This window comes from Populus alba, chromosome 8 (genome assembly GCF_005239225.2).
Source record: "Populus alba chromosome 8, ASM523922v2, whole genome shotgun sequence".
NCBI classification, from domain to species: Eukaryota; Viridiplantae; Streptophyta; class Magnoliopsida; order Malpighiales; family Salicaceae; genus Populus; species Populus alba.
In genome coordinates, this window is record NC_133291.1 from 5,591,918 (window position 1) to 5,606,550 (window position 14,633).

The 14,633-nt window shown below is 36.5% G+C and overlaps 1 protein-coding gene and 1 pseudogene across 1 annotated transcript; both read left to right on the plus strand.

Moving 5' to 3' along the window:
• The first annotated feature begins 8,576 nt into the window (after positions 1 to 8,576).
• On the plus strand, positions 8,577 to 9,888 carry LOC118049026 (casparian strip membrane protein 5). Its single transcript, XM_035058884.2, has 3 exons — positions 8,577 to 9,141; positions 9,242 to 9,368; positions 9,476 to 9,888. The coding sequence occupies exons 1-3, from the start codon at positions 8,918 to 8,920 to the stop codon at positions 9,689 to 9,691; spliced, it is 567 nt and encodes a 188-aa protein (XP_034914775.1). The 5' UTR covers positions 8,577 to 8,917; the 3' UTR covers positions 9,692 to 9,888.
• Positions 9,889 to 11,804: 1,916 nt separating this feature from the next.
• Positions 11,805 to 14,179, plus strand: LOC118049027 (2-hydroxy-palmitic acid dioxygenase mpo1-like; annotated as a pseudogene).
• The last annotated feature ends 454 nt before the right edge of the window (positions 14,180 to 14,633 follow it).

Below are 14,633 nucleotides of genomic sequence, written 5' to 3' on the forward strand. Positions count from 1 at the left end.
TTCAATCATTTATTCCAACTTTTAAGCCTTCAAGGGCTTTATTGTATTTTCAACTCATTTATTTTCAAAACATTACAATCTCCCCACCTTATAAAAGTTTCGTCCTCGAAACTTAATAGAAAAAAAAATTGAATACTTACCAAGATTATCAAAAAAGATGAGGATACTCCTCAACGCATCTTATCTTCGAGCTCATGTCGCTTCCTCACGTGAATGGCCTTTCATTTCACTTTCACTGAAGCTATGTCCTTCGACTAAGCTTCCTCACTTGTCGGTCAACTATAGCTTCCGGTTGCACCTCATAAACCATATCATCCCTCAAGTCAATGGGATGAACCTCTAATACATGTGATGGATCTGACATATATTTCCTTAACATGGAAACATGAAATACCGGATGAATAGCAGACAAGTTTGGTGGTAATGCTAACCTATAAGCAACTACCCCAACTCTCTCCAGAATCTCATACGGTCCAATGAATCGAGGACTCAACTTGCCTTTCTTCCCAAACCTGAATACTCCTTTTGTAGGTGATACTTTTAAGAACACACAATCACCGACTGAAAACTCTAAGTCACGCCTTCTTCTATCCGCGTAACTTTTCTGTCTACTCTGAGCTGTTTGAAGCTTCTTTCTAATTACCTCAATCTTCTCTGAGGTAATCTGAATCAACTCCGGTCCCATTAGCCTCTTCTCACCACCTCAACCAACAAACCGGTGATCTACACTTCGGCCATACAAAGCTTCATAAGGTGCCATCTCTATGCTAGCCTGATAACTGTTGTTGTAAGCAAATTCCACTAATGATAGGAACTTACTCCAACTAACTCCAAAATCCATAACACAAGCCTTAACATATCCTCCAAGGTCTGAATAGTCTCTCTCAGACTGACCGTCTGTCTGAGGGTGAAAAGTCGTACTCAACTGCACCTTAGTACCCATAGCTTCTTGAAATTTCACCAAAACCGCGATGTAAACTGTGGACCTCTATCAGACACTATCGAGATTGGCACTCCATGCAACGTACAATCTCACTAATAAACAATTCCGCCAACTTTGCATATCCATAAGTAATCTTAACTGGCAGAAAATGGGCTGATTTTGTCAACCTGTCAACAATCACCCATATCGAATCATAACCCTCCTGACTCCTAGGCAATCCTGTCACAAAGTCCATTGTGATCCTCTCCCACTTCCATTCTGGAATCAACAATGGTTGCAACAATCCAGGAGGTTTCTGGTGTTCACCCTTTACCCTCTGACAGGTCAAACACCTAGAGACAAAATCTGCTACATCAGCCTTCATCCTATTCCACCAATAACACACCTTAAGATCTTTATACATCTTGGTGGAACCTGGATGCATTGTGTAAACTGTCTGATGTGCCTCTATCATCAATTCTCTCCTCAGATCATCAACATCAGGTACACAAAGCCTATCCCTATATCTCAACACATCATCATCACCAATCACAAAACCTATAGCTTTACCCTGCTCAACCTCATTTCTAATCCTGAGTAGTGAATCATCTTTCTTCTGAGCTGCTTTTATTTTATCAAACAAATCTGACTTAACCTGAAAATGAGCAATTATTGCTCCAGCTTTACTAAGATCAAATCTGACTCTTTCATCCACTAACTCATGCAGCTCCCTAATCAGAGGTCTTCGTACCTCCTGAATATGAGCTAAGCTCCCTGATGATTTTCTACTCAAAGCATCGGCAACTACATTTGCCCTACCCGGGTGGTATTGTATGGTACAATCATAATCCTTCAGCAGTTCCATCCATCTCCTCTGCCTCAGGTTTAGATCCCTCTGCTGAAAGATGTATTTCAAACTCTTGTGATCTGTAAAGATCTCACAAGTTTCACCATACAAGTAGTGCCTCCAAATCTTCAAAGCAAAAATCACAGCCGCCATTTCTAAATCATGTGTAGGATAGTTCTGTTCATGCTTCTTCAGCTGCCGTGAAGCATAGGCAATAACCTTGCCATGCTGTATTAGAACACATCCTAACCCCACTCTCGAAGCATCACAATACACTGTGTAACCACCAGAACCTGATGGTACTGCTAGAATAGGCGCTGTAGTCAATCTTTCTTTCAACTCTAAGAAACTTTTCTCACAAGCTTCAGACCACTGAAACTTAACATTTTTCTGCGTTAACTTAGTCAATGGTGCAGAAATTCGAGAAAAGTTCTCCACAAACCTCCGATAGTAGCCGGCCAAACCTAAGAAACTTCTAATCTCTGTCGCCGAAGTAGGCCTAAGCCACTGCTTAACTGCCTCAATCTTTTGAGGATCAACCTCAATCCCATTCCTTGACACTACATGCCCAAGAAATGCTACACTCTCCAACCAAAACTCACTCTTTGAGAACTTGCCATACAACTGATGATCTCGCAGAGTTTGAAGCACCATTCTCAAATGCTGCTCATGATCCTCTCTAGACCTCGAATACACCAAAATATCATCAATAAAAACTATCACAAATCGATCAATAAATTGGCCAAACACTCTATTCATCAAGTCCATAAAAGCTGCTGGTGCATTCGTCAACCCAAAAGACATCACTAAAAACTCATAATGACCATACCGAGTTCTAAAAGCTGTCTTTGAAATGTCTTCCTCTCCTAATCCTCAACTGATGATACCCAGATCGAAGATCGGATCTTAGAAAAGAATTGAGCTCCCTGTAACTGATCAAACAAATCATCTATACGAGGGAGTGGGTATCTATTTCGAACTGTCACCCGATTCAATTGCCTATAATCTATACACAACCTCAATGACCCATCTTTCTTCTTCACAAAAACAACACCGGAGCTCCCCAAGGGGACACACTTGGTCGAATGAACTTTTTATCCAATAAATCCTGCAGCTGCTCCTTTAACTCCCTCAATTCTGCTGGAGCCATTCTATATGGTGCCATTGATATTGGTTCAGTGCCCGGAACCAAATCAATACAGAACTCAATCTCCCTATACGGAGGCAATCCAGGTAAGTCATCAGGAAAGACATCGATAAACTCTCTTACTATAGGGACTTCCTCTAACTGGGGAACTTCTTTCTCTACATCCACTATATATGCTAGGTAGCACTGTACCCCTTTTCGGGCCATTTTTCTCGAGATAGCCGACAACATAATTGATGGAGACCCAATCTTATCTCCTTGAAATACCAACCCAACTTCTTGATCTAGATCAAACATTATTTTCTTACCCCAACAATTTACTGAAGCCCTATGCTTCGCCAACCAATCCATTCCTAAAATCACATCAAAATCAACCATATCTAAGACATTTAAGTCTCCCATAAAGATCTTATCTCCAATCTCTATTTCACAATCCAGATACACATACTTTACTAATATTAACTCATCCAAGGGAGTGGAGACTGAAATGGGGGATTTTAACAAGGTTGGTTGTTTATCTAACCTCATGGCAAAATATGGGGACACAAACGAATGAGTTGCACCCGTATCAAACAAAACTTTTGCTTCAAAAGAGCAAACAGGAAGAATACCTGAAACAACTGTGTTGGATGCCTGAGCATCCTGCTGAGTCAAGGCAAAAACTCTAGCATGCCCCTGACCCTGCTGTATCTGACCTCTATCACCTGCACCCCGACCTCTTTGACCACGGCCACCAAAACCTCTACCCCCATGAGCCACAGACTGGCTCGTCGATGGTGCCTGAATAGGATGCTGGACTGAAGCAGATAACCCTGAAGTGGACAACTGTCTCCTCGGGCACTCTCTAATCTTATGACCTATCTGGCCACAACTAAAACAAGCCCCAGTTCTTCTGTAGCACTCTGCACTGTTATGACCTCCTCCACAGTGCTGACACGAAGAACTATCCCCAGGTGAAACAAATGAACTACGAGGTGCAGTCTGAACTAAACTCTGGGTACCACTACTGCCACTCTGACCGCTTGAGCCACTACCTGACGGTCTCTGTCTAAACCTCCTCTGAACCCATGAGCCTTGACGGCCACTTCGTCCCCTAAACGGACCTGCACTTACTCCCTGTTGCCTAAAAGACTGACCCTCATCTCTAGGCCTCTTAGACTGGCCAGCAGTCATGTCCTCTATTTCACGCGCCTCTAGCAACCTGGCGCTATCAACAGCTGAGGAGTAGGATGGAAACACTTGTGGCGCCAATACCATATACATAGAGGATTTGAGTCCTCTAATGAATCTCTTCACCCTCCACTCCTCAGTGGGTAGAAGATGTTCTGCATACCTAGACAGCTGAGTGAACTTCAGATCATACTCATCCACTGTCATGCTCCCCTGAGATAGCCTCTCAAACTCATAAAGTCGAGCATCCCTGATGCTCTGAGGGAGAAACCTATCTAAGAACATGGAGCTAAACTCCTTCCATGTCCACTGAGTCTCTACTGGTCTTGCTCTTTCCCTAGACTCAAACCAAGAGATTGCCACATCTCCTTCCAACCTGAACGATGCCAAACTCACAGCTCGGTGGTCTGTACATCCCAAAGCTTTACATCGTCGCCAAATGTCATCTAGGAACCTCTGAGGATCCTCTGAACTGTCTATCCCAGTAAAAATAGGAGGTGCCAACTTCATAAAGGCATCCAATGGCACATTAACTCCCTGAACAGTGTGGGATGTCGAGGGTACATCTTTATCCCTCATTCTGTCTCTCTCCATAGTAAACTCTATCCAAGTCTGCACAACCTGGCTAAGTTGTTGAACCTCTGTAACAGGCTCAGGGTCAGCTACCCTCACACCTGTTTCATCAACCATATCTTCCTCTTCTATTTCCTGAGGCTCTTCCTCCACTGGTGGAGGTACCTCATCAACATGTTGAGGCACAGTTGCACCACGCCTCCTTCTCTGTCTTGCAGTTATCAATTGCATAATAGGGACATCATCTTGATCATCATCTACCCTAAGAGTATCAGTTGTTCGTCTATTCCTCGACATTTCCTAAAATAAAAGTGAGAGCACTTAAGTCATGCTGGAACAATAGCATGATGATTATCACAGAATTATAGGAAAGCATATCTATCACAAGGAAGAAGACATACTTGATGAGAATTTAAAATTTCAAAAACAACAAACAAGACGATACGGATCCTAATGCTCCACTTATTATGAAATTAATTATATTATTGTTTCTTTAACCGAAAGCTCTGATACCAAGTTTGTCACGACCCGAATCCCGGATCCATGACCGGCACATAGGCAAGGTTCCCTTCCAAGGTTCCAAACCTATGCGAACCCAAACTTACATACAATCTTTTGAACAACTCAATCAGAGTTTAGCACAGCATTAACAACAAATTAATTTCATAACATAATGTAATTGTCTTAATACAAGAGTTAATATAATTTCATAGTTTTGGAGCACTAACTTGACATAAAAAGAAAGATACAAATTACAACCAAAAGCAGGTTCGGAAGGTTCAACAAAAGTAACCCGCTATCAAGCTATAAGCCTGAAAAGAATAAATAATGAGAGGGTGAGTTCAACAACTCAGTGAGTAGATAACGTTCAATATACACACACGAGGTAATATAGCAATGAGAAATATATATACAAGTATGGCTTTAGTTCTTATACGAAGGTTTATCAAATAGGCCATAACAAGAATATCATATGGTAGAACTCGTCAGAAAATCAAAATGCAATGAGCATGAGGCTCCGTACTGTTGGATGATCAGTCCACACAGGTTGGTGTCTCCCCCGACCAACTAGGGTTCAGATACGATGTGCACAAAGACTAACACTACCCTGTTAGCATGGGTATTCTGACTGACATACCATAGGTTCATAATCATAATCAAACAAACATATTCATATCTCAAAGCTCAACTCATGACATCAATCAAATGAGGAGCATCAATTCAGAATTCACTTCAAAATACATACTGGTTCATATCAAGAATTCAGATTCAATAATTGATCATGCTTTATCATAACAAGGATAATAATCAATATATATTATCAAGAAGCATGATCCAATTCATATTAACAAATCAAATATTTATAGTATTTCTCATGCATATGGAAAATTATCCACTCACCTGACTCAAAAGCAAACAGAAGCCAAAAGCAGACACTGAAGAAAATCCTACTGACGTCCTGTCGGTAGAATATCAGGATTATCTGAATACAAAGGAAACATTTTCAAGAACGACTCGAAAGAACATTTAACCTATTTAATACACTTAACTAAGGGTGTATTCCATAGCCCTATATGTTTTTAAATTAATTAGTTAATTTTCTCAAAAACCCAAAATCTAACGGTTTTCCCGAAATCTAATCCATAATAAAAACAACTAATAAAATTGGTAATAATTCACTAAGTAACCCTTAATTATTCATCAAACTAATCTGAAAAAGCTAATATTACAGCTAGGGACTAATCTGGAATTTTTCCATATTTTTAGGGCCAAATTGTAACTTTTATCAAATGGAGGACCAAACTGAAATTTGTCATAAATCCATGAATATACTGAAATTCTGACCTCAATTAATCCTCAATTCTGTCCAGTACGTATCATTATGCTTCAGGGATCATTCTGGAATTTTACTAAATTTTTAGGGTCAAATTGTACTTTTTGTTAAATTGGAGGACTAAATTGAAAGTGTTAAATTATCTTATCTATACAGTAATTATGTCCATAATTCATATGTTATTCTGTTCAGAATCTCGGAATATGCTCCAGGGACCAATTTGTAATTTTCCAAAGTTCGGGGACTAAACTGTATTTTTCGAAAATTGAGGGACCAAATTGAATTTTCGTCATCTTCAACCTCAAACCCAGAATTTCAACAGATCAACCACTGTTATCCCCTGATTTCTAACACAAATTCACCATTTACACAATTCATAACTCAAAATTATCACAATCTTCCATAATCAACTAAATCATCAATTAAACACAACAATCAACCCTTAACCTTCAATTTAATTCATCAATTTAAACCAAAACACAAATTCTCAAAACCCTAACATTCATCAAAACTGAAATTAAAGCTTAATTAACATATTATACATATTAAACAACCTAAATCTTACCTTTTCCACTTATTTCCTCTAATTCCTTTCCTTTTTCCCCTTATTTTCCCTTCTTTTCTCTTCTTCTTCTTTCTCCCTTCTCTCTCACGTTTCTGAATAATTCAGATCACACTTTCCCTTTTTTTTTTTTTTTTTTTTTACTTCCTATTTATATTTATCAATTATTGGTCAATTACCACACTACCCTTCAATCATTTATTCCAACTTTTAAGCCTTCAAGGGCTTTATTGTATTTTCCAACTCATTTATTTCAAAACATTACAATTAACAAGTAATTAGATTCTTCTTCACGGTAGGTTAATTTGTTGCGTTGAGTATCACAAAGTTTCCAACTTTTGCTTACACTTGGAGAACAGATGTAAAAGCAAACGGTCTACTAAACTGTATACCTCAAATATGCTAACAATGATACTTATTAATTAGCGATTACAGTTGGTCTGACCAATTAACTTTTTTTATTTGAGATTTTTAAGATTTAGTTTGAATATGTAATGTTTTATAACTTATTTATTAATTCCTAAAGCACGACTACGATTTAATTTTCAAGAAAAGGGAAAATTCCACGTTCAATTTATTTTCTTTTCAAAGTCAAATTGGATATAATTACAGTTCCAAATCCGAAAATTGGCAAGGCCCAGCCGGAAAGGCCACTGACTCGCACCTCGCCACCTCCCTTGTAAATGCTATATGTATTGAGAGATTTTAATACAAGACAGCACATAGCCTCCTCGCAACAGTACTGGCTTGTTAGCCCTTGTATATTGTGAGAAAGTACAAGCCAGCGAAGCCATTTCTTACAAGCTACAATAGTTGGTTGAAGATCATACAAATAATAGTATATATGGTGAGCATGGGGACTGTTTTCATGGAGTTTTGCCTACACACGCTCATGATGAGCGCTCTTGCATCACGGAAGGGACGAACATCGATGAAATTCTTGAAAAAAAATTACTAATTTCCAAGAGATTGGTTGTTTTATTTTTGTTGTTATACTTGTTTATACAATGCATAAAACGCTAAATAATTTAAATTATTTGACCATCATAACTTTAGGATTAATTAAAAATAAGTCAATAGAAATTGATGAAATATTTGAAATTTGAAAATAATAATTAAAGTGCACTACGATTCAATATCATTATTATATTTATTATCGGATTTATATCTTAACATTTGATTGTTTATTAAGTGATCAACTTATTATTAACTGAAGGACATACTAGTAAATATCAAGCATTTTCAACATTTTAATCTAATAACAATTGTCTTTGTAGATGCGACCAATTTATTAATTGAATGAAATAATTGATACGAATATTAAATAAATAGTTGAATAATCTATTTGAACAAAATCAATATATAAATGGCTAGCTGCTAAGGTCGGCATATTTGACTTGCATTCTTGGAATTAGGATTTTTTTTGTTTTTGTTTTTGGAGGTCTTAGGGATCATATAGAAGGAAAGCATTCTGGGCGCGCTTATGAACACGCACACTGGAAAACATAGAGAAGTCAGTATTCATAAAGCTTCACTTTGGTTCGATCATGTAGCCTGTCAGACAGTGACATCTACATTAATGAATGCTTAGGGAAGCAAAACGAAGCTACCTCAGCCTTGGCATACCTAATCGTACCTGCTTTAGTTGTTTCTTACCCTTGCGTCCATGGAGAAAATCCAGATTTGCTTTGGCGTGCTAATTCAATATTAAAACACACCTTGCATTGCTTTTCCTCGCCTCTTAATCTGATACCATTTGAGCTGAAATTAGAGCTATAAAAAATCCCAGTTATAGCTGTTAGCAAGGTGAACCAAAAACGTACTGCAGGAGAAATTAGAGAGGGAAGATTCTCAGGTCAACCATGAAGGCAGAAGCAGTTGAACCAGGTGAAGCATCCACGATCACTGCAGCTCCAAAACGAGGGATTAACAGAGGGATCTCAATAGCAGACCTCATTTTAAGAGGTGTAGCGGTTATTGGGACTTTTGCAAGTGCTTTGGCCATGGGAACTACTACTGAAACACTTACAATCTTCGCACAACCCATCATGATCAGGGCTAAATATAATGATCTCCCCTCCCTAACGTAAGTCATTTCCACATCTTAAACATTCCTCGTATGCATGTTTCCAAAGTTTTCCGTAACATAATAACCATGAACGTGGACATCCACATTTATCAAACAGGTTTTTTGTGATTGCAAATTCTATTGTATGCGGGTATCTCGTTCTTTCCAATATCCCCCTATCTATCTCCCACTTCATCAGGAGAGAAGCAAGAATCACCAGGATTATCTTGGTCATCTTTGATACGGTATGGCCGCTTGTATTCTCTTAATTAGCGAGGATCAACAGTTTTTGTATAATTTGAAGAAATTCACTTTCTAATGAATTTAATTAATTTCAACCATGTAAACTAAGGCAATGGTGGAACTTCTCACTGCTGGGGCTTCAGCTGCAACAGTCGTTGTATACTTGGCACACAAGGGGAATGCTAATGCAAATTGGTTGGCAATCTGTCAACAATTCAATAATTTCTGTGGGCGACTATCTGGATCTTTAGTAGGCTCTTTTGCCTCAATAATCATGATTATGCTGATGATCATCGCGTCAGCTGTGGCTCTTTCGCGTCACTAATGAATTAAATATGCGATGCATGTATCCGTACTGTCATTAACTCCCTGTTCTTAGAGCATATGTATCTATATTTCTTGATTAGTATGTTATAAGATGTTGTCACTGAAAATATCCAGAGCTTGTGTATTTGTGGTAAGAAACTAGGAGTGTGCAGGTATTTTACATGTTATGCCCAGCCACTTGATAAATGCCTAACGGAGCCTACGACTTACAATTTATTGGAGGCATGATCGAGCATTTTTCACGATCGAAGCCTTGAATGCTTTTTCTCCAAATAGTTTCCTATCTTTCCAGAATTGTTTCTGTGTTTTTTTTTCCTAGAACAAAGCACGTAACATTTTATTCGGGATCTCAAAACTTCAACAAAAGCAATTTTGAAGATTATTGTTGCATATTCTAAATAACCGATTAAACTGGATTTGTTTATGCACTGGCGTAATCAGTGTATGTAAGCACTAAAATCTATGGTCTCTGACTCCGACAATTATTCGCCTCTAGTATTGTTACTGTTGAAGACCAGCCGGAGTCAGAGGTATGCGGCCAGTAGTTTCATACTGTTCCTTACGGTTTTTTTTTTTTTTTTTTTTTTTTTTCTCATAAAAAATATAAAAAAATAGTTAAGACTAAAAAACATTGGATTTATTGCAAAGCTAGATGTAAAAATAATATTTATAATATTAATTATAATATCAATATTTTTATTTATAATATAAATAATAATATTTTAATATTAATAAGAATATTAAACTTACTTGATCAAAGTTTAAATGGGAGTAGATGCAATGCTAGATCCAAAAATCTTGTATGTGAGTCTAACTACAAGGTCATGTCATGAAATATAATAAATAAATAAATAATTAATAATAATAATAATAATAATAAATAATAAATAATAAAATTAAATAAAAAAATAATTGAAAAGAAAAAAACAAAGCAAAATATTGTTCCAATTAATAGTACTTTGGAATGAGGAGTACAGTAACACCACTCATGATATCAGGATAATTTAATGAAAAATAAACAAAATCAAATTGATATTAAAAAAATAAAATTATAAGAAAAAAATCAATTAAAAAAAATTAAGTGAACTGGATTAACCAATCAAAACTAGCTTAATCTATCATATCTAAATTTTGTGTAATGAGAATATAGTAACTAAATAGAAAAAATATTAATATTAAAAAAACTAAATTAAGCAAAAAAATAATAATTAAAATATAACTAAAAAACATCCAATCCACAGTGAAAGGATAATTGATTATAGCTATAGGTAATGGTGGAATTGTATTCCATTATCTGTTTTAATGATAAGATTAAGATCGGGTTTAATTTGTCACATCAGCCAAATTGTTTAGTTTAATTAATCTTCTTTCTAGATGAGTTTCTAATCCTTTTTAAACTAAATATAATAAATAATTATTTACGGTATCTTCAACAGGCATGCTTCATCGAGAATAAACTAAGACTTTCAATTTGTACCACTGAGAGATTGGTTCGCTTGTCATCTCGCGCGGTGCGAGTTCCTTCAGCTTTTCAAAAACCTCACCAACCAATCGATAATTAGTTGACTTTATTCCATCTTGGAGGAACGTTCGTTTCTGGTGCCTATCTGAACTCCCTCAAGAATTTTGATTTTTTTATTTGAGATTGTTTTTTTGATGTATTTTTTAAATTGTTTTCATGTCTGAATATTAAAATAATTTTTTTTAAAAAAATATATATATTATTTTAATATGTTTTTAACAAAAAAATACTTTTAAAAATAATTTTTACTATAATATCAATAATTTTAAAAGAAACATAAAAAGATTTATACAAGGAATGTGTAATAGCAAGATTTCAAACACCAATCAATAAACTCAACCATATATATTTATTATACAAGAAATGTAAAACTACTCACAAATTATTATTAGCTTCAACAGTGGATTACTTTCCTGCCATTAATTGAGAAAATTTAATTATTTTAGTTTAGGAGATTTAAGTTTTTTTATTGGAATTATTTCATAAAGTTAAAAAAAAAAGTAATATTTTTTTTGTACAGAAGTTGATGACACAACACCTAAAAATTAAATGGAAGTCCATTCACGGCAAATCCCTGTTTTCAGAGCTGCCTTTTCTTTTGTCTGTCTCGTGTGCGTTGGTCATAAAAATTTTAAGAAACCTCCCGCCGTCTCAAATCTACCATCTCACCTCATAGATTCCTTCTCCATCCCCAGTGAATACACACACTCTGGACCCATTTATACTTTCCCAGGAAAAAAATCCCATCTTTTCCTCTGCCTTTTCTTTCTGGTTTCGATGGGAAAGTATGGATTGATTGATCTAGAGAAGCACTTTGCATTCTATGGTGCATACCATAGTAACTCAATAAACATATTGATTCACATGATATTTGTTTGGCCAATCTTTTTCAAACCGCTTGTTTGATTCTTTATTTCACACCTCCTCTGTTTTAGTCTCCCTCAAGTCCAGTTATCTCTGTTTGGTTATGGTGTTGTTCTCTTTTTTAACGTTGGGTTCTTTCTTGGTTTGATCTATGCTTTGTTTTATATCTGTTTGGACCCAAAAGCTGGTTCCTTGGCTGCTTTGCTTTGTGCTTTTTGTTGGGTGGCTAGTTCTTTGGTGGCTGGTTGGCTCGGGTTCTCTCTTGCTTGGAAGGTAATTCTATTATTCTCTTTTGGTGTTATTCTTAGTTTTTGGTTTGTTGGGTATTGAACAATAATGTTAAGTTGTTGATGATAGCTTATGGCTCACGGAAATTCAAAAACCGAGAATAATGAGTCTGTTGTGAGGTCTGCCGTTTTTTAGTCCTGGCTAATGAAATTTCAATGATAGCTACTTATTCATATGCCTCGTTAAATATTTCTTTTCTTTTCTGGTGATCTGCAACCTGAATACGAAATTTTATACAAGTTTGTAACTACTGTCAAATTGGAAATAATTATGTTGCTGCGTCTATATTCTTTAAGTTCACTAGAACTCTTTCTCTGGAAGCTGTAGTTTGCATTTATTGTAGAAGCAGAAACATGTCTTTTAGAATAGTAGATGGCTTCTATTTAATAATCCGGTCCTCTTAAAAGTTATATTTTACAAATATTTCGAATTGGTAGGGTCAAAACAAGCATGGAAGAAGAAATTCGAAATCTCTTTCCTTTCCGATGTTCCAATTTGTTTGTCAACGTGGCTTTAATTAATATGGTTCTTCATACAGCCTAATCTGTTGCTATTCTTTGACGTTCTGTATAACAGAAAACTTTAATTAGGAGGCCAGTAATAATTGCAAACCATATGTTTCCTGTAGAGAATATGTCATATTTCACATCTAGAATTCTAGATGGATTCTTTTCCGAAGCATGTAGCCAAGGCTTGAGAAATGTAGGCCTTCTTTGGATTTGAATGGCTCTCTTGGTTCATGTCTGACTTTATATGATATAGGAGATGAGGTATTTGTTTGGAATCTGGATATTGGCTGTAAATTTGACTGGTGAACAATCTGAATCTATCCATTTTTCTTACTGTGCCATGCCGGGTGCTGGAATCAAGAGGAGGATTGAATCGGTGTACTCGATTGACACTGATGTCTGATAAATAAGACGGGGATGATGAATGTAATGCTTCTTGGTTCAGAGTCCTCATGGCTTAAATTGTTATTGGATGTGATCCAATTCTGAGAAATGGTGTTTTGGAGGTAGATGTCAGATCCAGTCTCAATAATGGAGTTTCATGGGTCTTGTTAGTTGGATCAAAGTAGTTATTGATTTTTTACGGCTGCAAGCGGTGTTACAGGATAATGCAGTACAGAAGTGTTTCTAAGGCATGCTTCTTCACTGATCATTTTGTTGGACATTATCACTTTGATTTGTGTGATAATTTCCTTGTACAATTTATTTTAAATATTTTCTGCACATAAACATCTGATTCATGTACCATTTAAATCTGACTCTGTACATTCATGCATCATGCATTTTCTTTCAACAATGCAAACCAGGAGATGGTGTGTCTGTTTTGTTTCATTCAATTTTAAAGACAAAAAATTGTTCTCCAGGTTGTTCTGGTGTTCTCAAATAGTTTGTTGGACTGGACAGTTCATCGGCCATGGGGTCTTTGAGGTAAATGATCTTGTGATCTGGGTTATTAAAGTTTGGTTATAATAAAATGTGCCTCAAGTTCAGATGATTTCCTGCAGAAACGAGCCCCTGCACTTTTGGATAAACCTCGTTCAAGCCTTTATAATGGCTCCCTTCTTTGTGCTGCTGGAGGTATAACTTCTAGTTTAATCTTCTTCTTCGTCATCTGCATGCATTTTTTTAACAATTTGATCTCAAAACTATGGTGGTTATGTTGCCTTGCTTCAGGCTCTTCAAACCTCTTTCGGTTATGAACCGTACCCAGGGTTCCATGCTAGTGTTCAAGCAAAGATTGATGCTGATATGAAAGAGTGGCGAGAGAAGAATCTTAAGTTGCTTAGTTAAACTGGAGTCTTTTCAATAAACATCATTGATCAGTTTATATCCCTTTACCACCAAACAAAATCATGCCACAGCTTCTAAACAATAATCACTGATCAACACCAATGTACCTAGAACTTTATTGTGAGTTGAGTGTATGATATATTTTATTCCCTGTACTTATTTTGTGTTGATAAAGCTTCGAAATAGTATTGGATACGAAATGCATTTCTTCTTTCCTCTTCTCAACCTTGGGAATATCTGTGATAGTTTTTTAATCTCTGTGATTACTCTCGCGAGGGACAGCATCTTTAGCGAAGCTTTTTTAGCTATTTTTAGCCCACTTTTTACCTTTTTTCCCCCTTTACTCACGTGATTCAAGAATACCGGTTTTGTTTTTTATTTTGTAACTCAGATGTGAACTTGTGAGAGAACAACTTCCAGTATCTCAGATGCAATATTTGCGCCGGCATAGTAACTGGAGTAACATG

What these genes read in the sequence shown, in the direction of transcription:
- LOC118049026 (XM_035058884.2), top strand. Translation starts at nt 8,918, where the DNA reads ATGAAGGCAGAAGCAGTTGAACCAGGTGAAGCATCCACGATCACTGCA. An exon ending in AATGATCTCCCCTCCCTAAC is followed by an intron (nt 9,142 to 9,241) that starts GTAAGTCATTTC and finishes TTTATCAAACAG; the next exon opens with GTTTTTTGTGATTGCAAATT. An exon ending in TCTTGGTCATCTTTGATACG is followed by an intron (nt 9,369 to 9,475) that starts GTATGGCCGCTT and finishes ATGTAAACTAAG; the next exon opens with GCAATGGTGGAACTTCTCAC.